Source organism: Euprymna scolopes, chromosome 23 (assembly GCF_053919585.1).
Source record: "Euprymna scolopes isolate OS-2025 chromosome 23, ASM5391958v1, whole genome shotgun sequence".
Taxonomy (NCBI): domain Eukaryota; kingdom Metazoa; phylum Mollusca; class Cephalopoda; order Sepiida; family Sepiolidae; genus Euprymna; species Euprymna scolopes.
Window position 1 is genome coordinate 21,684,551 of NC_136504.1, and position 26,297 is coordinate 21,710,847.

General features: G+C 33.5%; 1 protein-coding gene across 2 annotated transcripts in view; it reads right to left on the reverse strand.

Annotated features, from left to right (window-relative positions):
- The window catches only part of LOC145245798 (disintegrin and metalloproteinase domain-containing protein 10-like), a 317,331-nt gene that overhangs the window by 203,313 nt on the left and 87,721 nt on the right, over positions 1 to 26,297 (reverse strand). Inside the window, exon 1 of one of the 2 annotated variants that reach the window (XM_080107441.1) lies at positions 21,018 to 21,045. The exons of the other annotated variant lie outside the window; for it this stretch is intronic. Within the exon in view, the coding sequence (XP_079963567.1) occupies positions 21,018 to 21,030 (13 nt within the window). The 5' untranslated portion in view covers positions 21,031 to 21,045. Of the gene's footprint in view, positions 1 to 21,017; positions 21,046 to 26,297 lie in introns of those variants that run through there. 2 annotated transcript variants of the gene reach the window in all.

Below are 26,297 nucleotides of genomic sequence, written 5' to 3' on the forward strand. Positions count from 1 at the left end.
GAAATAATGGATTTTAATAAATGTAATTTCGTTTTAAAAAACAACTTGATTTTTCGGACATTTTTGGCGGTATCTATACTATAGGCTTTAAAAATAAAGGTACAAGATTCAATTTGAAATTTATTTCTCTTCAAAGTACACTTTTATAAATTTTACAAAGTAAGGTATAAAAATTTTTTAAAAAATCATTGAAAATTTTATATCCATATCATTAATTGCTAGATGAAAAATGTTTTTAAATTGCAACAAAATGTACATTACATAAAATAAATCTAAGGTAATTTTTTGATTCAATTTAAATTAAATTTTTATATCTTTGTAAAATTTATAAAAGTGCACTTTGAAGATAAATAAATTTCAAATTGAATCTTGTACATTTATTTTTAAAGCCTATAGTAAAAACATTTTGTTTAACAATTTTCATGCCTTGGATGAAATGCTTTTCTAACTTGTATCTTATCTTTTTAAGATTATATTTTAAAACTCTCTTCTCTATTTCAGTTTGTATTTCTCCTCACAACACAACTCATTTTTGAAACCTCGTCTTTGTAATACAGATCTGAATGAGAAAATCTGAATTTTTTTTAACAAAAACTTTAAAATAATTTTTTTAGATTAAATTTTTTTTAAACTTCTTTCAAAATAGAAAATCTTTAAAATTTAATAAGGAACATATTTCATATAGGTTTCATTGACAAATATTCAATACATAACGAGAAAAATAGAGATGAAAATGTCAAAAGGACTGTATAACTGGTTATGGTCAATAGTAGTCCTCGCCAGCGAAAGTCTTTGTTATTGTTATTCTATTATTATTATTATTATTTAAAACATTTTGTGTCCTGCTCTTTCGCACGAGGACTAATATTAGTGTTGTGACAATTAATCGGTATCAGAAAAATCTGTGCTTATTTTCTGATGCCAAAAACGATTCCTTTAATTCTTTATTTGATTTTGTTTAAAAACAAAGCTTCCACTGCTGTTAGTAATAATGAAATAAATATTTCAAACTACCAGGAAAACAAATCTATACATCACTCCACTACACAAATGTGTTTACATTTGAAAAAATATATGCACATTTAACATGTGCTTTTACTGTAATTTGGAAAAAAATAACAATTTTATAGTTAAATATTTAGAGATTTATAAAGAATCGGAATCAGGAATTGTATCGGAATCGAGAACCGTATCAGAATCAGGAAAGATATTGGAATCGTCTCATCACTAATATATATGATAAAAAGATTTCAAAAATCCAACAATATCAATTTAAAATGAAAAGAAAAATGCTCGGCGATTCATCAGCCTACAAACTAATTTACAAATGAAATATCTACAAAAAGAAGGTGACAAAACGATCCATATTTCTATCCTGATTATTCGACACTAACTGGATACCGAAAGGAATTACTACAGCTTAAAATATAATCATATTCAAACCTACAATCTCTTGAATAAAACCCACAGAACAGACGAATCGTTGAGCATTTCGTCTCTTCCTTTCCATTAAAAATTCATATATATATATATATATATATATATATATACACATTCATATATATATATATATATATATATATATATATATACATACATATACTTGGTAATTCAATAAGTGTTGCTGGTGACATAAGTACGAGCTTTTGCATACATTATATTATATACAACCAAATTATTTGATGAGGAGGGTGGCTGGTCACCCAATAGAATAACAAAGACTTGACAAAGGGTGAATGAACCAACTGCTCGGATCAACTGCCATCTAAAAAAATAAACTATGCATGGTGCTTCACAATAAGTCACCATTTAGTGATTGGTTTACTCGTATCACTCAATTTGTGGGTACAATACAATATAAAATAATTGATAGAGAATGGATTATAATAATAAAATAATGGGTAAATGAAAATATCATATATAAGCATATTTTACGACCGGGCAACGCCAGGTGCCCCTGTTAGTATTAGATAAAAATTACAAAATAAATTACAAAAGAATAATGAATAGTAAGAAAGGCAAAACCAAGTAATGCAAAACATTTTTCTTTTTTTAATCCAAGCATAATTCTCCATTAACAAGAAGCCAGATTTTCTTTGTTATCATGCACGCACACACTGATTTTTGCTGTAAACTCCATCTGACCTAGATACTTGGCATATCGAAATATCTTCCTGCATCACTTTCAACCTACATCAAACTATCAACAACTATTCTATTGATATTTTTTGAGGCAAAAAAAAAAAAATCCCTTTTCTTTCTTTTTCTCGTTACACAATGCACTGTGTATGAGATTGTTAGTGTCTATACTATTAAAGTTTTCACAGCCGATTTAAAAACAAAAAGTACTCAAAGCAGATGTAAAAATGATTATTAAATAAAAAAAAAAAAATCCAATAACATCATGAACATGTTAGAACTTCATCGAAATTGAAGTTGTAATCAAAATCACATGTCAGGGCTGTCAAAAGCCATTATTGTTTGTTTGTTCTATACAAATATTTTCATGACATGTCCAGAGAATATACAAAAATAGGCAGCATCTTCTATAACACTTGTACAAAATAGTCAAAGATTTTCCAATCATTATTGGCATAGGACCCATCAAAAATGTCAGAATTATTAATAACTAGCAGGGATACCTGACGTTGCTCAGGATTGAATGAGAATCAACAAATGTTTCACCTGTCTATACTTTATTCTCATCAAAATTGGTGAAATTGTTCATTTTTCAATCAAATCAATTGCCTGCTTTAGTTGGGGACCCACTGTGGTGCACCGGGAGAAAGATTCACATGCCTCCCCAAAGTGACAGTCTACAATATATTGTAGTTTATATTGCACTGTAGAGAACTTAGTATTTATTTTAGAAAATTTTTACATAATGGCTTGATTAAAGTTTAAAATGCAAAAGTCACATTGTGCTCTAAACAGAAACATTCATTTCGATCGCGCCTATCATATCAAAGAACCCAATGTTGATTTTATATGCCATGCCTTTCTGCTTGTGCAGTAATTTAACTTCTCAAATGCACTTTGATGTTAGGTTGTATAAGGCATTAACTTTAGTCAAATAGTCTGTTCCTTCTTTTATCAGAGGTTTCCACTTCTTGATACGTATTGAAAGCATTCCGATTCAAAACCTATCTAAGAAAACTTCTGGACAAGTTCCTTTTATATAATGCTAGATACCAGTTTCAATTTATACAAACTTAAAACATGCTACTGTGCAAAAATATTTAAATCATTGGTTGAGTTAATAACACTAAAAAAGATTTTTAAGGAGTAAAATATTTGGAATAAACAAAACCAATAATATATGGACATCCAACAAATAAGTGACGATGGTTCATTTTCAATTAGAATGTTAGCAATTTTATGTGCCCCCACCCCACCCCATTTCTGCCCTGTAAGTATAGAATGTCTTTCTAAAGAGAATTCTGACTAGAAAAATGTCAGGGGAAACCAATGTCAACAATAGAATCTTTGAATTCTTACGATATTATAATGATTGGACAAACACACCCATATAATATTCAATATGATGGAAACATTTTAAAATATCTTTAACAATACTACTGCTCTATTAATATTACTATTAATCTCAATTTTTACTAAAAATATTTAAGAGCTGCTCAACACATAACCCTTAATGCTCCCAAGTGAATCAAAAGTATTAGGGTTCATAACAATTATAGCAAATTTATCGGCCAGTTCAACCCTAAAGTTAGAACACTTAGCGGGCATCAGATGGAAGATATGCAGACAATATTATGCAACCAGATATGTCACATACAACGCAGAGATAGACACAAACTAAAGCAACTTAAGATATAAAGGTGAAATAAGCTATGCAATTTAACCTTTATTGATCCAATACATGCATTTGTGCATATATATATATATTTGCATATTTTGGCACCAAGTCGTTATTCAAACACATCTGATTGAACACGACAGTTATTCTTTTTTCTCATCTTTCAGGATATCTTTTCCATTTACCGAGCGGTCTGTTTAATTTCACTAGGCATGTTATATAAAATGGCGCCCAAAGTTGTTTGGCCAAAAAAAAAAAAAAAAGTCACGAATCGCTCCTGATGATAATCGGATGCACTGATAGAAAGCGCTTGAGAAGAATATGGCTGAACAACAACTTTTAGGCGACATATTATATAACATGCCAGCTAAAATTACAAAAAACGCTCGGCAAATGGGAAAGATATCCAGAAAGATCAGGAAAAAAAAGAACTATGTTGTGTTCAATCAGATGTGTTTGAATATATATATATATATATATACATACATACATACACACAGTTTACAATCATGCACATCTGAAAGTTGAACACATGCCTGATGAAGAGAAAGCTTTCCCAAAATATTGTAACAAATATGCAACCTGACCACCTGATGCAAGTAAGAACATATTACATATAATATATATATATATACACACACACACACACACACACACACATACATACGAATCAATAAAGACGAAACTGCATAGTTTGTTCCACCATTATATCTCAAGTTCCTTCAGTTTGTGTCTATCCATTGTATCGGCATTATATTACCTCCTATAAACCCAAATTCATTTTATATACACATTAAACAATGCTTGAAGCAAACTACATTAACTTCTTAACCCAAATAATGCAAAATATTAATCGTGAGTTAAACATAACTAGTAAAACGCATAATCTCACAGTGTATATACTCAGACTAAATCAAAACCAAAAAAAAATCTGTTTAACCAATCAGATTAGTTTCGTTTTTCTACACTAGCCCGTTTGTGTGTCAGAGTACAAAACAATAACGAATGCATTGAAGACAAACGGTTATTAAATTCATGGCTGGAGAGAAAATAGTCACATCTTTGCCCGAGGGTATCAATATGTAAGAATAGGTTAACACTAAAATACTTAAGAGTGTCAAATATTTAATTTCATAAATGAAACTATTTTTTTTTAAATACAAAAAAAAGGAAACCTAGAGCTAAAAATAGTTCTACAGGGTTAAGCAGGGTTGCATAAAGTTAAATTTGTTAAACTGTTTGAAGTTAATATTCTCCATGAAATATTAGTTTACATAGATTATTTAAAAAAAAAAAAAAAAAAAAAAAAAAAAAAAAAAATAGAATGCAGAATATTTTATACTTTAAAACAAAATAAAGCTTAATTTTTTATAACTTAGGAAGGTTAATTATATTATTTGAATTCTTCGGACAACTGTTCTAAGCATATGAATAACTACGCCTTATCTAAAAAAATTCAGAAATGTAAAATTAGGAAGATTAATAATCAAATTGAAACTGATTGATATAGTATGTGATTGGTGTAATAGATAACATTACAGAATATAGAATCAGCTAAAAAGAGTTCAAATTCTATTGATTCGATTGTGTTGCAAGTTTGGTTTGTCTATTTTTTTTTTTTTTTATTTTTTTTATTACATTTTCACCCCAAACAAGGCACATTGCCACTTTGGTGTAGGGGGCTACTATCAGGGGAAACATCTACTGGGGTACTATGTAGGGATTAGGGCAGCAAGATGTTGGTTCACGTTGCACTTGAACTTATGCATGTCAGTACAGTTGGGGAAGCAGTGACCTGGAATGGAATTCCAAAGTCTAGCAGTTCTGGGGAAGAAACTACTGGAGTAGAAAGATCTTTTACATCTAGGGATCTCTACAGTGTGGGGGTGGGATTTTGCAGCTTGTCGGGTCTGTCGAGGGTGTTCACGTCGTGGGGGCACAAGTGCTTGCAGTTCTTCAGAGCATTCACCATTATAATACTTATAGAATAGGCAGAGGGATGCAACGTTTCGACGATGGGACAGAGGCTGAAGTTTAGATGCCAGTTTAGGGCCTATCAGATTTGCGACTCTCTTTTGAACCCTGTAAAGGAGCGAGAGACTAGCAGCCGATGCACCGGCCCAAATATGACAGCAACCAGCAACACTCAATCCATGGGCGAATAGTGGCCTTATAGAGGTATAGGATACTTTCGGGTGTTAGAAGTTTTCTAGCACGGTAGAGAGAGCCTACCTTCCCTGCAGCGGCCCTGGCAATGCCCTCGATGTAATTGTTCCAACTCATGTTTCCTGTGAACGTTAGGCCAAGGAGCTTGAGAGACGTACTCTCAGATAAAGAGTCGTTGGCCATTGCTATAGGTGGTAGAGAAGGTTTCTTGTAATTATTGAATGAAACCAGTTTTGTCTTGGTGGCATTGAACGTTACCATCCATTTTTGTCCCCATTCCACTACTGATTGGAGGTCATCCTCTAGTGTTTCTGCCATTACTTTAGATATATGTTCATTTGTTTTCCTGTCGTGCCTGCTATAGAGTGTGGTGTCATCAGCATATATACCCATCTCAGAGGCAATTTTGTCGGGGAGGTCATTTATGAATATCAGGAACAGCAGAGGTCCAAGGATAGATCCCTGGGGCACTCCCGCATTTATACCATATTGTTTAGATGTACGACCGTCGAGGACAACCTGGATTTTTCTCTTATCTAAGAAGGATTTAATTATGTTAAGTATTCTACCAGTGATACCGTAAGATCTAATCTTCCTGAGGAGACCCTCATGCCATACCCTGTCAAAAGCCTTAGATATATCTAGAGCTACCGCTCTGCCCTCTCCCGCTTTGTCCAGTGAATGGTATATGCGTTCAGAGATTACAGTGAGGATGTCTGCCGTGGAACGGGCTTGTCTAAATCCATATTGATGGTCGGTCAGAAGTTTAGCATCTGTAAGGTGCTGGACTAGAGCATGGTTAATTAAGGTCTCAAATATTTTGGCAAAAAGTGGGAGGAGGCTAATAGGGCGATAATTTAATGGGTTACAAGGTATCAATTCTTTAAAGGTTATTTAACCGAAAACTCAGAAAAAAAATTATTGAACACAAGTTGCTATTCAACCGATAGCTGGGGTGGGGGTCATACCGTTACCAATGATATCACAACTCGAGTGAAAATGTAGCAGTTACATGAGAGAACTATTTTTTTTATATGTTCGTGCAATCTTACATTATGTCAAGTTGTAATTTGGTCAGCATATCGATACGCAAGCAATTAGCAGTCCACCAACATGTGCAGTCAAGGGCTATAGATTTCTGTCTAGAGAATTTAATACCCAAAACAAATCAGTTCCCAAATAGATTTCCTCAGGAGAAAAGCGTCCAGGCAAGATGGTAAACTTCAGGATATTACATTCTGATTGCGACAAAAGCCAACCAACCTTGCAACTGTTTGTTCCAATGTTCCCTTTAAATAAAGTTGATTCCTACTTTAGTAGAGATGTGTTGTAATATGTTTGCTACAATGGGGGTATGATTACAAAAAATTGGAAGGTTCTATTTAAAAACAGGGGTGATAAGAATTGACCAATCAGATGGAGTTGTACTCTGCTATCATTAAATGAACAAAGACACGCAGTGTGTACAGGAACCAACAAACAATAAGGCAAGATCCACAAAGTTTTAGTAGTATATAGTAGTGTTGGGACGATTAATCAGAATCGTACACTGGAATAGGGGTGGGGGGACCAGCCTAATTTTAGATTATAAAAAACGATTTTTTTTTTTTTTTAATTTTCCATCGATGATAAATAATAAATGCTTATCGATTCTAAACTACCAGTAAAACTAAAATCTATACATAACAAATTCAGGTAAAAATAGCACCAGAAAAGATGACAATTAAAATGGCACAGTAAAAAATATACGAAAAAAAAATGCCATAAGTGAAAAATACAGGCGAAAATCTCAATGTGTTTATCAAATCACTACTTTCAAGGAAAAGATTAGCGAAAAAAGCAGAAAGTAATTTACCCCCCCCCATTCCAAGTGTATTTTTTTTTACTCTTAAAAAAATAAAGCACCCAGTTTTTACGGTAAGAAAAGAAAAAAAAAGCTCTAAAAAGGAATTCACTATTTGAAACCCTCATTAACAATTTAAGATTTAACGGTTAGAAAGACCAAATAAATGTGAAATTTTTTTTTTTTTTTTCTTATTTAATAAAAATAAAATTGAAATTTTTCTTTCGAATTTTCAAAAATGTGATTCATTTTATTTTAGGAAATTGGACAGTTCTTTCGCTTTTGTTTTTTCTTTCTTCTTTTTCTTCCTCTTATATGTCATGGTGGTAGTAATCCCTGGCATGATTTGAGAGAATTTGGAGTTCAGTCAAAATGATATTTATTTATCAGATTAGTTTTCGGCGTCTGTTGAACACATGTGTAATAACAAGGAATTCACTGTTTGAAACACTCGATAATTTAAGATTTAACGGTTAGAAGGACCAGCCGAGTGTGAAATTATATATATATATATATATATATATATATATATATATATATATATGAGAGAGAGAGAGAGAGAGAGATAGAGAGAGAGAGAGAGAGATAGAGAGAGAGAGATAGAGAGATAGAGAGAGATAGAGAGAGAGAGATAGAGAGAGATAGAGAGAGAGAGATAGAGAGAGAGAGAGATAGAGAGAGAGAGATAGAGAGAGAGAGAGATAGAGATAGAGAGAGAGATAGAGAGAGATAGAGAGAGAGATAGAGAGAGAGAGAGATAGAGAGATAGAGAGAGAGAGAGAGATAGAGAGATAGATAGAGAGAGAGAGATAGAGAGAGAGATAGAGAGAGAGAGATAGAGAGAGAGAGATAGAGAGAGAGAGATAGAGAGAGAGAGATAGAGAGAGAGAGATAGAGAGAGAGAGATAGAGAGAGAGAGATAGAGAGAGAGAGATAGAGAGATAGAGAGAGATAGAGAGAGATAGAGAGAGAGAGAGAGAGAGAGAGAGAGAGAGAGAGAGATAGATAGAGAGAGATATTAAAATTTTTTTAAAGAATCTGAATCGATAATTGTATCAGAATCAAGAAAAATCTTGGCATCACTAGTATATAGACACATTAAGTAAATAATCGGCTTATAAAGACGCAATACCTTTGAAATGCTGCCTGTAATAAACTAGCCATTGTGGAAGATGAAGGTGTGTGTGTGAGTGAGGGGGGTATTTACAGATCTCGGAAATTAGATAAGATTATTAAAGAGAAAAGAAAAAAGTAAATGCACTCCCTGCGGGGGGGGGGGGGGAATTTGATAAAAAAGGGAAAATTATTTTTAGATATGAAACTAAAGAGTTTTTAGAATTTCTAAATTAGCTAATTTAAAAATAAAAATGGAAACGAAACTTTTTGCTTTATCAGTTTAAATATTAAAGAATTAAAAAAAAAAAAAAACGAGGGTCAAGATCAAAGTGTAGTATCTGTTCTTCAGATGCTACACTTCAATTTCTTGTTCTGTTAGTGGAGGAGAAATCCTTCACGACTGAGACAATTTTTATTTTTTGTTCCTTTTTCTCCACATTAAAAAACGACTCTGGTGTCTAACTCTGTCCCGTGGGGAGGCATTGCAAATAGGAACTATCAGAAAATTTGGTCTTCGGGCCGAGATCAGTGTAGTATCTGTTCTGATGCTTCACTTCATCTTTTCTGTCTTCGGTCAGTGGAGGAGAAAGCCTTCATGACTGAGACAATTTGTAGTTTTGTTTCTATCTAGAGTGCCCCTTTTTGGGGGAGGTGGATTTTTCCCCACATTAAAAATCGACCTTGTATCTAACCCTGTCATCGTGGGGAGGCAAGTAAATATGAACTATCATAAAATTATATATAGTCATTTATATCTGAGATTTATTTTTAATACAATTTTAATATACTGATAGAACAAGCCGAGTTTGCAACGCCACGAGTTAAAAATTTACTTTAACCATGACTAATGTTTGTACAAAATTTCAAATAAATCCAACGCATGGTTATTGAAAAAAGTGCAAACAAATGAATGGTTGAACGATTTCAGAGCAATTTTACTCCTTTAATGGCCCCCAGAAGCAACCAGAGTTATCCCAGAAAATCCGTTCTGTCAAAAATTTTTTCAGAATGACTAATGTTTGTACAAAATTTCAAAAATATTCAAGACGTGATTATTGAGAAAAGTGTCAACAAATGGACAGACGAACGATTATAATGGCCGGGAGGGGGGGGGGGGGGCAACCAGAGTTATCTTGTAAAATCCATTCTGGCAAAAATTTACTTTCACGATGTCTAATGTTTGTGCAAAATTTTTTTAAAAATCCAAGGCATGGTTATTGAGAAAAGTGCGAACAGGCGAACGGAAGCAAATTACTAGGTCCAAGTCCTCCTTTGTCGGGGAACCAATAACCAATAGATTATAAACACGAAAAATAATTGTTTAAATAGTAACTTAGTAGTTAAAATAGTAACTTAATAGTTAAAATAGTAACTTAATAGTTAAAATAGTAACTTAATAGTTAAAATAGTAACTTAGTAGTTAAAAAAGGGGCCTTTTAAGAAAAAAATCAAGCTAGAAAGAAACAAAATAACTCAGAAAACTAGTTTTTCTCTTTTTCAATAACCAAATTTAACATAATTGATTAAATTCAAATAATTCAAATCCGTGGTCAAGATTGCTGGAAGAATGGTTGGATCACTCTACAACTCCTGTATGTATCTCACTGCCGATGCCATCCTCTATTTGTATAAGAGCTAAGTACGCCCTAAAATGATATACTATTGCCACATCTGGACAGGAGCTGCTTGGCACGCTCTATCCAGTCTTGATAGAGTTTAAAACCAGTTTCGAAACCTAGTAGGTGATGCCTTTTTCTCTTCCCTGCAACCTCTTTCCCACAAAGACGTTGCAAGTCTGTTTCTGCTATCTCGTTATTTTAGTGGCAAATGTTCCACTGAATCTATGACCCCCCTCCCTTACTAAACTTTTTAAAAAAACTTGACCAGTTACAACTACTATATACAATATCCCCCACTCTCTATTTGTGCCTAAATCTAAACGCAGATTCCATGAACAAAACTTATTTCCCAGAACTGCCTGCCTATGGAACACTTCCACTGGCCTGCTTTCCGGTTGAATACAACATGGTAGCCTTCAAATCCAATGTAAACAAGTTATTGTTGAGCCATACCTATAAATAATAAAATGAAACCCAATTTACACCATTAACGATCACTACACCATCACCCAACATGTCTTAATCCTTATCCTCGAGTGTCCTTAGGACCTTGATAAGTGGTGACTCCCAAATAAAAAAAAAATTTCTATTTAATATGCAAAATGGTCTGCACATTTCATTAATTTTAATTTCATAGCAACAATCTAAGGCTTTTGACAGGGTATGGCATGAGGGTCTCCTCAGGAAAATTAGATCATACGGTATCACTGGAAGAATGCTTAACATAATTAAATCCTTCTTAGATAAGAGAAAAATCCAGGTTGTCTTCGACGGTCTTACATCTAAACAATATGATACAAGAATAAAAAAGCATTGGAAATGCAAAAGGATATAGGGATGGTATGCCAAAAAGTATACAAACAAGATAGCTATGAATGGCTAGGCACATGGAAATAGAATTGCATCCAAAGTATAGCCCTATAGCTTTTTACCAATCTTCATTCCGTGCCATCATTACGGTTGTAAAAAGCTATAGGGCTATACTTTGGATGCAATTCTATTTCCATGTGCCTAGCCATTCATAGCTATCTTGTTTGTATACTTTTTGGCATACCATCCCTATATCCTTTTGCATTTCCAATGCTTTTTTTATTCTTGTTAATTAGTATTTTTACTTACAGTCTTATTTTTAAACTTACATTCATGATAGTATTGTCTTTTTTAGGAGGCGGCTCATTGCCGCCTCCATTAGTAGCAGGTCGCTTCCTGCTGGGTTTTAGGTCTTTGGGTTTTGGGCCTTAGGAGTTGCCTCTTGGTCCTCCATCGGTTCTATATTACATAGAGAGTGCTACCGCCTCTCTGATAAAACAGTTAGAGTATTATAAAGTTCTAAAATGTTCATACCTTCACTATTAAATTTTTCTTGGTTCATTCTTTGGCGTTTTGGCAAAGATTTGGCAGTTTTTGATATTTATATTTATAATAGTTTGTGCATGAGGCAGCTTTTTTCCCCTTGGGATCCCTGTTATACCGTGCTTTTGAGTCAGCACGTGAGGCAGCCTTCTTTTTTTCTGGTTCTTTGTTATAAAGAGCACGTGAGGCAGCTTTTTTCTCCTCAGAATCCCTGTTATACCGTGCTTTTGAGTCAGCACGTGAGGCAGCCTTCTTTTTTTCTGGTTCTTTGTTATAAAGAGCACGTGAGGCAGCTTTTTTCTCCTCAGAATCCCTGTTATACCGTGCTTTTGAGTCAGCACGTGAGGCAGCCTTCTTTTTTTCTGGTCCTTTGTTATAAAGAGCACGTGAGGCAGTTTTTTTCCCCTCGGAATCCCTGTTATACCGTGCTTTTGAGTCAGCACGTGAGGCAGCCTTCTTTGCCTCAGGATTTGCATGATACTTAATTTTTATTATTTCAGCATTTTTCTGATAGTATTCTTTTTGCTCAGATAATACCTTGACTTTGTTTTTTTCATAGTCTATATTTCTCTGAGCTTTTTTACTACGTGCTGACTTTGACATTTTTTATTAAATGTAAACATATAGCACTTATGTGTATCTTACTATAATATCACTTATCTTCTAGCAAGACAACTCTCGTAGAATTGAGATACTGCCCCGTCACCAATAGTTAAAGTGTGGAACGGTATATACACCAATAGTGTAATTGTTATCTTTATATGAAGTCCTAATCAGTGACAGTGTGAGGTTACTTGGTTAATTTATTGTAGTTTATTTTAGAAAACTTACTTGTTTTTATTAGTAGATTGTATATAGTAGCCACAATATCTAGTTATTTTTGTGGCTAGGGCTTGGATTTTGATTCTTTTTGGTCAGCTTCCAGTGAGTTCTTAGAAGATGACTTTCTTGCAGTTTCTTTTGCGGTTAATTTAACTCATTTCCTTTGGCGTTTGGTGAGTTCTTAGAAGAACTGGTCTGATCTACTTTTCTTAGCGAGCGAAGAGATTCAGCTGCATTTAACAATGGTTGCTATAGCGTATTTTTGCGCATGCGTGAGAATTTCAAGTTTCCTCCTTATTTTTCAATAGTTTGACAGTAGTCATGTGTCTTTCTGCCAAGAGCGACAGATGTCAGTGTTAGCCGTGATCGTCTAGAGGTTAGGACCCCACGTTGTGGCCGTGCTAACCTAGGTTCGAATCCTGGTCACAGCATTGACATTTTGTACATATTTTACAGTCCAAAATCTGAAGAATTATTTGTTTTTATAACATTGTTTTTTGACGTCGTACTTGCTGATAGGTTACTATTATAACAATTTTGATCAACTGAGATAAATATTTCGTGGTTTCATTAACGCTGGTGGGTTACTGTTTAAAGAAAAAACCTTAACGTTCACCTCAAATATTCAGCGTCCAAGAAATATAGGCCACTGGCAAACTGGAACGTCTGTGAGCATCCGGTGTATTATTTGGAGCTGTCCCTTTTGAGAGAAGTTCCGTGTTCGAAGTGGTCTGTCTACATTGGGTATATAGTGTTTAAAACTTGTTATTACACGTAATCTTATTTAATTATGGAGTTAGCTAAAAAGCGATGGGTCACTGCACTTCTCCGTGTAAAGAGCAGTCGATTGATGCTTGAACTGTTGTCAGAGACCGTTCGTACACCGAGATACATCGTCTCAAAAGAAAGAAGAAACAAGAAGAAGAAAGAAGAAAGAAGAACAATTGGCCATTTTTGTACCCTTTTTTTTTTTGCTCTCTTTTGACATTTTAACCGACGTTCTGACACTCACTGGATTCATAAGACGCTTCTCTGTAAGAATATGTGCTTTTTGAAACTTATAAGTTGATTTTAGTTGAGATTTGGATAGTTTTGTTTTGTAGGCATATATAGGCGTGTATGGGCCATCCCTATATAGAGAGTGCTACCGCCTCTCTGATAAATGCAGGAGTGCCTCAAGGGTTTCTCCTTGGACCTTTATTATTTCTAATATTCAGAAATTACCTCCCCGACAAAATTACCTCAGAGATGGGTATATATGTTGATGACACCACACTATAACAGGCACAACAGGAAAAGAAATGAACACATATCTAAAGAAATGGCAGAAACACAATCTCTAGTGAATGGGGACAAAAAAATTGATGGTCACATTCAATGCTGTCAAGACTAAACTTGTTTCCTTCAATAATTACAATAACACCAATAGCAATGGCCAATGACTCTTTATCTGAAAGTACGTCTTTTAAACTCCTTGGCCTAACATTCACAGGAAACAAGTTAGAACAATTACATTGAGAGCATTGCCAGGACCGCTGCGAAGGTGGGCTCTCTCTACCGTGCTAGAAAACTACTAACACCCAAAAGTATCCTGTACCTCTATAAGACCACCATTCGCCCATGTATGGGGTACTGTTGTCATGTTTTGGCTGGTGCATCTGCTACTAGTCTCTCACTCTGAGACAAGGTTCAAAAGAGAGTCGCAAATCTGATAGGTCCTGAATTGTCATCTAAGCTTCAGCCTCTGTCCCATTGACGAAACGTTGCATCCCTTTGCCTGTTCTACAAGTATTTTGATGGTGAATGCTCTGACGAAGTGCAAGCACTTGTGCCCCAACACCGTAAACACCCTCGACAAACCCAACAGGCAGCTAAATCCCACCCCCACACAGTAGAGATCCCTAGATGTAAAAGATCTTTCTGCTCCAGTAGTTTCTTCCCCAGAACTGCTAGGCTCTGGAATTTCATTCCAGTCCCTGCTTCCCCAACTTTACTAACATGCAAGTTCAAGTGTAACGTGAACCAACATCTTGCTGCCCAACTCCCTACATAGTACCCCTGTAGCTGTTGCCCCTGATAGTATCCCCCTACACCAAAGTGGCAATGTGCCTTGTTTGGGGTGAAAATGTAATAAAAAAGTCTATATAAAGTAAAACCTTTTTCAAATCATGTTTCAGATAAAGCAGTTAGTTTCAAAATGTTCTCTTATAATAGGATCTTGTTCACATCTTTAACATTAAGATGTAAAATTAATTTGAAAATATTAAAAAACCAAATGTTATAAAATACCTTTTTCAATGATTAAAATCATTTTTTTTTTTTTTTAAACATTTTTGGTGCAAGGCAACTTTTTCAAAGACTTTTTTAGATTCTATTAAAATTAGTAATTATCTGTTTACTAACAAAACCGATTCCTTAAATGTTGAATGCATTTATTCAAATAAGTTAAAATTTCTAAATTACATGATCTTTTTTTTTTCATGAATATTATTAATATAAAATTGGAAATATGAAATCTTTAATGACTATCTCTTTTAAACAATATACATCATATACGTCTGTTTCAAATGTGTTTAAACAAAAGATTTTAACGTTTTACATTTAGAGATAAAGAACTTTTTTTTTTCTTTTTTTTTTTACTTGGGAGTCATCATTTATCAAGGTCCGCAGGCCACTCAGGCATAAGGGTTCATGAATGTAAGGTGATAGTTTAGTAATCCTTAATGGTGTAAATGGAGTCAAATTTGATTATTTATGGGGACAGCTCAACCAGAACTTGTTTGCATTAGAAGGCTACCATGTTGTATTCAACCAGAAAGCAGGCCAGTGGAACAGTGTTCTACAGACGGGCAGTTTTAGGGAAGAAGCTTTGTTGATAGAATCTGCGTTTAGATTTAGGCACAGATAGAGAGTAGAGGAAATCATATAAAGTGATTGTAGCTAGTTGAGCGTTTTTGTGAATGTTTAGCAAGGGGGGGGGACCATAGATTGGAGGCCAATCAAGCACTTGCCATAAAAATAACAACTACTCATCCTTACTCTACTTTTTAAGCAGTTTAAATCTAGAATGGGCTGACCAGACAAATATTATGGATAAAAAACTGCAAAGAACGTCTATATATTTATTCTTGGAAACTAAATTCAACCAACTGACCAACAGACAGGAAGAAAGAGACCCATAGTGAGGCTTGGATAAATCTAAAAATAATGCAATTGTAGTTGTCACATCTATTGATGTACTTATTTACTTGCCTCCTCACAAGGGCAGAGTTAGACACAAGATCAGTTTTTAATGTGGGGAAAAGGAACAAAAATAAAAATTGTCTCAGCCATGAAAGATTTCTCCTCCACTGACTTAAAATAAAAGAGTGAAGTGAGGCATCAGAACAGATACTACACTGATCTTGGCTCAATATAGCATGCGCTTTTAAAATGCTTAATCATCCTTTTTCTCAGATTTTTTTTTACAAGGTAGTCACCACTTATCAAGGCCCGGAAGCCAGTCAAGGATAAGGGTTATTGCATGTACAGTATGTTAGCATTGGAGATTTGATAAAGTGTCTTACTTAAGGGGGGGGGGCGGTTCATCAGAAATTTGTTTATGTTGGACTTTAAGATATCCAGGTTGTAGTCAGGTGGGAAACAGCAAACAGAACAGAGTTCCACAGGCGTGCACTTCAAAGAAAGAAGCTTTGTTCATGAAATCTATGTTTTGGTTTTGGCACAGATAAAGAGTGGGGAAAATTTTTGACAGTGGTTTCAGCTAGACGGGTGTTTATCATGAAAGATTGGCGAGGCGGGACCAGAGATTGGAGCTCAGATGAGCACTTGCCATGGAAGTGACAATAAAACAAAGACAGGCTCGCAACGTCTCTCCTGTGGGATTTCATTACTTCCTTGTCACATGAACTTTATTCTTTTTATCTTACCTAGGTCAGCTGATCCAGCAAAACACACCTTAAAAAGCTTACCTGACCTATACTTCAACACTCCCTTTCTATATTTCCATTGTTCATTCATGTAACAACAATATCTATTGCAAAATGTTGTTGCATTTGACCTATCACTTCAGACTTCAAAACAGATTTTCTCTTTCAGTTTATCACCATTGATTCACAGCATAAACGTGATATCATTAGTATTTACCCAAGTAGATATTAGTTGTTTGTCTCTTTGGACCAATGGAGAGACGACAAACAAGCATACACATAACGATGAGAGAACTTGAATGCCTACTAGACACTTTCTTTAAGTGTTTACGGTCTCTCTGTACACGAGTTTATCAGGACAACCTGGCCTGAGGACACTTTTTCATACAAGTAAACCCTGACTAAATATTCAAAATCACATAGTATTAAAGACCCAAACAAGATTTTCTAGGTAAGGCTAACCCCCACTGGCTTTTAGGAAGAACTAGCCTGGCTGCCCAGCGTTGCCCAGGTGTTTGGAGGTGTGTTGAGCAAAAAAAAAAAAAAAAAGTGGTAGTAGTCAAGCAGGCTTGAACTCTTACCGCAAAGGAGGAAAAGAATGTGAAAAAAAAAAAAGTGACATCTTTGCCGTTGTGGGCATCGCTAAACTGGAAGTGGCAAAGGTTTAAATTAAGGCTAATCAAAAAGAGGGGATGACATTTAAAAATATTGGCGAAAAAAAACGACCTGTCCTTGTAGAAAAGTGCCCAATTGAAGGTGAAGGAATTAATGTTTTTAGCCAGTTTTTTTATATTTGTTGTCCGATGGGTTGAGCTTCAAAACAATACCGATCTCGTAAGAATTTGTCACCTCTGTCAAAAGTTTTAGGCAGATATACATACATACATTTAAACAAACAGGTGAGATTTCTATTACAGATAGTGCATCTTCTCGAAATGATGTTACCTCAATTAACAGCGCAAAGCTAGATAGTCCACCAGACTAGAATTAATTTTTGTCCTGGAATCCGGTAAGATCAAGAGACTACAAGAAAGATATACTATACCATAATTAAATAGTCAATTGGGAGGGGGGGGTGAAAATTATATTCCTAACTTCTTTACTAACTAAGTGCTTATGATGTAAAGGAGAACTTTATTGGAATATTCGATTATGTATGCGTTTCATAAAAAGATCAAGTGTTAGCCCCCAGGAAGGGATCCCTTGATTTCTGAGAACTTCAACTGAAGCAAGATGAAACAAAATGAAAATATGATTTCAAACTTAAGTATCACTAAATTGAATCAACAGAGCCTGTTATCTGCTTATACACAAACACACTAATATATATATATATATATACACACAAACACACTATATATATATATATATATATATATATATATATATATACACACAAACACACTATATATATATATATACACACAAACACACTATATATATATATATACACACACAAACACACTATATATATATATATATATATATATATATATATATACACATACACAAACACACTCACACAAACTATATATATATATACACAAACACACTATATATATATATATATATATACACACACACACATATATATATATACACACACACACATATATATATATATACACACACACACATATATATATATACACACACACACACATATGTATATATACACACACACACATATATATATATACACACACACAAACACACTATATATATATACATACACACAAACACACTATATATATATACATACACACAAACACTATATATATATATACACACAAACACTATATATATATATACATACACACAAACACTATATATATATATATATATATATATATATATATACACACAAACACACTATATATATATATAGTCTTTTGCCAAATTTTATCAAGACTTTATACAAACAAGCACATTGTAAATGTTTACATACTCTTCTGATTTTTTTTTTTACCTTGTAAGGCATTCATCGTGTATGATTACTATTTTCTGTTAATTTCAGTGCTCTATGACCAGTAGTTTAGGAGTTTATCGGTTAAGTCTTTTCAGACACATACATATATCTACTGCTTTATTTATGCAGATAAAGTGAAATCTCTGGCAGATCAGAGATAAATACAAATAAATTTTTTTAATTAAATCCAGACATTGTTACAAATCAATGCAATATTGTACTCTTCTCTATATTTTAATCTCCAGTTCCTGTTTTGAAGCCTTTTTTTTTCCTTATTCATTAGCATTTTAACATAAGATTGCGACTTTCAAAAAAAAAAAATGGTCCCAATTATTTACAAAATGGTGTTGGTGGTACACCAGCTTTCATGAATAATTTACAAGTAAAAAAAAAAAAAATAAGAGCAAGAGAAACAAATTATAGCTTGACTTAATTTTAATGCTAAAATTTGATATTGAGTACAAAAAAAAAAGGTTGGTCAAACTGATGTCAGTTTTAATATAGGCAACTAGTTCAATATTTTTTGCTTTAGTTTCAGCGTGATTCCACTCACGTCAGAGGAACCTTTACCCATGCTTCTATTTATGTGGAAATTTTGTCATGTTAGGTGAACTTATTTTAAGTAAAAATTTTAACCACCTTACATTCATTAACCCTTATCCTTAAGTGACCTTCAGGTCTTGATATATGGTGACTTTCTTGCATAAAAAAAAAAATAAGTAGTTGCCTTACAAAGGCTTAAGGTGCCTAGCCTACTATTTCATACACAGTTACAGGTAGAACAGATGAATTCATATCTACCTTTACCAAGGGTATTAGTGAAGATTATACATTATCCCCATCTCCTTCAGACAGACCTTTAACATGGCATGACCAAATCACACCAGTAACTATTCTCCTATTCCTGGGCCCAACTCTCTTCCTGATCTTCATCAATGATCTCTCAAATTACATTCTAAGATCATTCGTAGATACTTATGCTGACGATACTACCATCTATGGCAACAATTCAAAGGCTGTAAACAACAAAGATCTGATTCTCTCTCCTCTGATTTTGAACTCGTCGTGCAATGGGAAAAGGGGTGCCCAATTTTAATGCATCTAAAACCAAGCTTCTATCTTTACATCAACCGTTTGGCATCAATTAAAATGAATGGATCTAGTCTCCCCAAGACTTCATGTTTTGACAAGCTTCTGGGTCTGCCCTTTACTCCTGATCTGAATTGGAGCACATACATCAAATTCATTGCCAAGATCACTGGAAAAATGGTGGGATCATTCTACTGCTTCAGCAGATATCTCACTGTTGATGCAATTCTCTACATGTACAGGAGCCAAGTACATCCAAGGATGGCATACTGTTGCCACATCTGGGCAGGAGATGCTTGAAGCACCTTACCCTGCCTTGACAGAGTTCAAAATAGACTTTGTAACGTGGTAGGTGATACCCTTTTTTCTTGTCTGCAACCCCCTTTCTCACAGAAGAGATGTTGTGAGCTTGTTTCTGCTTGTTATTTTAGTGGCAAGTGCTCCACTGAATTCCTATCTATGATCCTCGCTTGCTAAATTTTCATCAAAAACATTCGTCTAGTTGAAACTACTATCAATAATTTCCACCACTCTTTATCTGTGTCTAAACCTCAACATGGATTCCATTAAAAAGGCTTCTTTCTTAGAACTGCATGCCTGTGGAACTGTTCAGTTTGCCTGCTTTCCAGTTGATGGTGAAAGTGTAGTGGTTGACCACCGGAAGACTTACCTTTAAGAATTTGGGATTAAATTGTTAGGTTAAATAATTAACTCAAAAACAGAATACATTCAACAATAAATACCCAACTGACTACAATACGGTAGTCTTCAAGTCTAATGTAAACAAGTTCTTGATGAGCCATCCATTTAATCCAATTTACTAAATTTTCACTGCTAACAATTACTATGATATTGTCCCATTGACTACAATACTATCATTAATCTTTATCCTTGAGTGACCTCCGGGCCTTGATAAGAGGTGACTCTTTTGTAAAAATAAATAAAATAAAAATAATCAAAAGATGAAAATATTTCATCTTAGATGTCAGATATTGTAATTCCTATTTACTTGCCTCTCCATGAAAGTAAGTTTGTTTGGGTTTTTTAAGAGAGAATCTGGATTGAAACCCAAAATTTAGCATTGCTTCAATCTAGAACGATTGTTCCTTCTCTGATCAAAGACAAATTAGATGCTACAGTTTGATCCTAGCGAAAATAATTTTTAGCTTTGGGGAAAAAAAAAAGAAATAGAATTCCATTTTTAATTCAAAATGATAGTAATTTTTTAAAGCTTTGTCAATAGTCTAATTTTTTAGGTCTATTTTTGTTTTAATAAGTAAAAAGCTTTTCTTACCGAATACATTCATCTTTAAAATTCTTTTGAGAACTTACCTGAAATAAAAAGACAAAAAAAAGACATGATTATTAAATATACAAAGACACGTGAACACAATTTATCAACAAATAGATAATGTTCAAAGTTGAATATAAAATGACATTTAAAATGATTAAAAAGCATTGTTCAAAATTCTTTCTAAAATAGCTCCAAGATTAATTCAGTGCATGTGTGTAGGGGGGGGGGTACTAAATTATAATCTCCAGAATCAGGGTCATCTATACTCTCTTTATAAGAAGAGGATCACTTTTGTAATACATCAGCTAACGATCAAAGCAGATCTGGAACAAGTTTCACGCTCTCAAATTTTTGGTGTTTATCACTGGAATCAAGAGTAGTTCACTCATGCAGACCGCTCGATGTCGATGGGTCATGCTGGTGTGTGATGTGAATTCGTCTGAAGCACAACTCACTGGGTGAATGTTGCCATAGATACAGATATCAGTATTTATGATTTCAACTTTAGATTTTCAAAAGGTTAATATGGCTAAAAACTCCTATCAGTGATCAAGAAAATGCAGACCCCCCCCCTTGTCCCCAGACCCACTATGGATTTTTATAATTCAGTAAAAAAAAAAAATCTATTTCTGCTAATAAAAAGAAGCTGAAAAATTCAAAATCATGACTTTTCTGGCAAATCAAATATTAAGTTAGACATTATTTTAGGAAATAGTAAAGTTAAGAAATTTGTGAAAGAGAAGGCTAACGTACAGATGGCCATGAAGGATGCTTTTCCTCATGGTCACCTGAATAAAGAAATAAAGATCCTAGGAATGTGTGATACAACAAAGCGGCCGGTAATTGTTTATTGAATGGGGTCAAACATGTTATCGTGTCTGTAGTCATCAATTCATTTTAATGCAGTGAGAGGTTACGGTGGTCAAGCGGTTAATGATACAGGCTGACGACCTGAGTGTTCCAAGTTTGAATCCAGGTCATTCCATAAAAATTGCTTTCACTTAGGATGTTGGCAACCTTCATGTGGTCCCTCTCATAAGTACTTGATGTCTTTCTAGAAGTAATTCTGATTAGAAAAATAACGGGGGGGGGGGGGCAATACCAACAACAGAATTTTTGGATTCATAAGATATGATTTTAATGCAGTTAACAGCCACACAAAAAAAATCTAAGCTGGCAACACAGTCAGCACGTGGATAGTCTAAATAAAGTTAATAAGAGACATTAAAGAAGGAATACCCAACAAGTGGGGAGGGATGCTGTTAATCAAGTCCTGTAGTCAACTAAGTATTCTTTTATATCATCTGCTTTGACATGATTATCAAAAGTTTGGCAGAATTGAAATATCACATTGTACATGGTGGTTTGGAAACCTTGTTACTTCCTATCAAAAAACAAGCCGAACATGCGGAGTCCACCTCCACGAATGAAAAAAATTACTTTTACCATTATTAATGTTTGCGCAAATTTTTTTTTTTACAATCCAAGGCATGATTATTGAGAAAAGTGCAAACAAACCAACAGATGAACGATTTGGGGACAATTTTACCCCTATAATAGCCCTTAGCAGGACAACCAGAGTTATCCCAGAAAATCCGTTCGGACAAAAATTTACTTTCACCATAACTAATGTTTGTGCAAATTTTTTTTTAATCCAAGAAATTGTTAAGAAAAGTGCAAACAAACAAATGGCGAAACGGGAGGGAATTATTAGGGCCAATCGCTTCTTTATCAGAGGACCAATAATGATAGAGGACAGAATAATACAGCAATACAAAACAGATTTATTCACTTTAAGAACAGCATAAAATAAAATTAAAATAAATAAAAAATAAGATTGCTGGAACAATAACATTTTTGATTTTTGTGGAGTAGATTTCATATGATATGGTATAGGATGGACAAGCTTTTTGATGAATTATTTAACGAAATAAATTTTAAACAAAATTTAGCATATATTCTTTTCCTCGTGAGGGTATGTACTGTTTTGGGAAATATTTAAAACTGGGAAGAAACAGAGATTATTTATTTCGTAATGCATTCTGCTTTAGTTTCACATTTAAATCATTGCCGGAGATCAGTCTTCATCCCAAGCTTGCTGGATTTTATCCATCCAACATTTTGTATTTCTTTTTATTGCTGGCTTTTAAAGCCGTCATTAAAAAACAAACTGCTTTAAATTAAAGATCTTTACTATTACTTTACTTATCCTCGAGTGGCCTCTGGGCCTTGATAAGTGGTGACACCCTTGTAAAAAAAAAAAAAAAATAAATAAATGTTACAATCTTTCTAATGAAATGCTCAAATATCATTTCCAGGTTTTTCAGACAGAAAACCATGTGACCCTCATGATCTCTTGTCACTCAACTCTGCAGATGCTACAAAAAAACTGAATACACTAACAAAAAGTTATGTTTCTAATTTTTAAATGAGGATTATTTGGATTATTCAGGCTACTGCCCTTATCGAGTGTTATTCTCACCATAATCTTCAATCTTATCCAACTGTACCTTGTTGATCTCGAGAATATGCTCTGAATTTTAAACAGAACCATTTATTTAATCAACAGAGGTAGCATACGTCCATTCCGTCAGTCAATTTAAAAAAAAAAAAAAAATCTTTTTGTTAAGGCGATTCTGTGCGAGTGAATACCATAAAAAAAAAAAAACTTAGTGAGGGGGAAAAAAAATGAAAAAATAAAAATAGTATATTTTAAGTAGAGGGAGATCAGTTTCGCATATAAATTTAATGTATAATGATCCCCCATTTCCCCCAAACATTATCGCCTTTTAGAGTAGTTAGTACTCTAAATATTTTTTTGATATTTTGAACAGTTAATATATATATAAAACAATTATGTTATCACAAAATCAACGCCTGAGTAAGAAGCCCACCTCCTAGAAATGCCTCTCTTGAACCTGTTGTACCATTAAACTTAAATCTGAGTAACAACCCCCACCCCCAAAATCTCCTTTAATCTTATCACTAACCCTAGGTTCGAATGATACCTACTTCAAAATAAAAACCCTTCCATAATCCTACCACTAACCCTAAGGCCGAGTGGCAAACCATCTTAAAACAGTCATCTTTAAAAAAAAAAAAAAAAAAAAAAATGGAAAAAAAATGGAAAAAATGCACAAGGTTTGTCTCCCATATAAAAATAAATTGATTAAACTGCCCTAAAACGTTAGAATAGTCTGGAAATTGTGGTTTATTTTACATTAAATTTATGTAATCCCCACTCTAAAATGATTGTTTCCGTTTTTTCTTTTTGCCAAGTTTTCAGAATGTTCACACGTAATTGCCCCTAGCCCAGCAACTAAAATAAAGTCAGAGTGGCAAGTCTCCTCCTCTTACAACCATAATTATCTTTTAAAAAATTTTTTTTTTTAAATGAACAAGATTTTCATCCAAAAAAAATCGGTTAACTGCCCGAAAACATTAGAATAGCCTTAAAATTTAAGATTATGTTACAATAGTTTTTTTTTTATTATTTCTATATATATATTCATATTTATTTTTTTTTTCAGGGTGTTCATATGTCTAAAAAAGGGAATCGCATATTTGGAGGAGATAGGTGGGGGCGATTTAGCAGAAGGTGTTAATCTACAATAATAAAAAAGAAAGTTTGCAATGTATTAATTTATAGCAGTCCTAGTATTAGATGTCGGTTTATTTTACATAAAATGCATTACAATTCAACTTTTTTTTCTCTAACTTTTTTTTTATGTATACATGGAATTTTTATGATATTGCAGCATATTTATGTACACTTACTGCAGATTACTTGGAAACCATTACTTTCTGGAGATTTTTCAGTGCCATATATGGATTCCTTGCACAAAAGTACATTTATATGGCAAATTTCATTGTTTTAACAAAGATATAGAATTTTTACTGAAAAATTAATGTAAAAAACATGACAAAACACAATCTAGGGGAAAATATTCTAATGTGTGAGGTACAAAAATAATAGTTTATTTTTAATAAGATTTTAAAAATTTGGAAAAACATTTTCTTAGACCAAGCTTTTTCTATGTATGGCATTATTTAGATATTTGAAGCATTTTCAATTTATGTGTATTGCTAAAATAATATAAACAAAAAAAAATCAGACTAGAGTTTGAGAATCAGACCCCAGAATAGTTAGCACTTCAGATATCAAAAATAAACTTCAACCTTTCACTTAAACCATCTGAAGAAAAATAATTTGATTATCTAAATAAACGAAAATACAAAGTCTAAAAATTGTACGATAAGATATCTATAAATGTCAAGGTTATTTCCTGCTTTATAAAACATTGATTATTTTGATTTAAGTTTTTTTTTGTTTTTTTGTTTTTTTTTACTTTTTCAATTTTCTTATTTTGTTCTAGCTTGGGATGGAGCATCTTACCGGTTGCCAAACATTCACCCACTATCTCATACTTTCCAACCAAGAGATCTTAAGATTCTAATCATCCCTTTAAGTGCAATTGTTTGCATAGTAGTTTTTGAAATTCTTTGCTTAGTAGTTTTTAAAGTTCTTTTTTTATAAGTCCGGTTGCTTCTACAATTACTTGAATTATAGCGATCTTCTTAAGATTCCAGTTTTTCATGTCTTACATAGGACCTTGGTATTTTGTTAGCTTTTCCCTCTCAACTCTGTATAACCTAGCATCACTGGGGACACTAACTTCTAAGGTTGCTTCTTTCTCCACCATTTACTAAATAATCAACAATGGTAAATATGAAATTGATTGGAACTATGATGTCAGTGATGACCAGTTCATTGGCAACATGTATGTCAGTGGCGTTCCACCATGTTGGCAGTGTTCATCTCCATAACATCAGTCATCTAAAGTAACAAAGACAGCATCCACGTTGATTGAAATAAACTAAACTCTTTACAAAAGACTAATGTTCAAACTCCCATTTTCAGTCTTTGGGAGATTATATATATATATATATATATATATATATTGAAGCTGGATTAATAAACGTTTGTGTCTATAAAGCTTTTGTCTTATCCATATATTTTTAATTAAAATACACACTAAATTATTCCTCCATTTTGAGATTGAGTTATTTTTGAAAAACTCAATATCTTCATTATTCTAATTAACTGTAATTTGCAATTAATTCACCAAGTAATACACCTCTTATCAGTTTCATCCTCATATGTTGTTTAACCTCACACACCTACTCTTAAGTGATATCTATCGCTCTCATTTCCGTTTGTCTCTCTCTCAACAGTTAATGGTAATTAAAGAAAAAAAAATGATTGAATTGTCAATTATA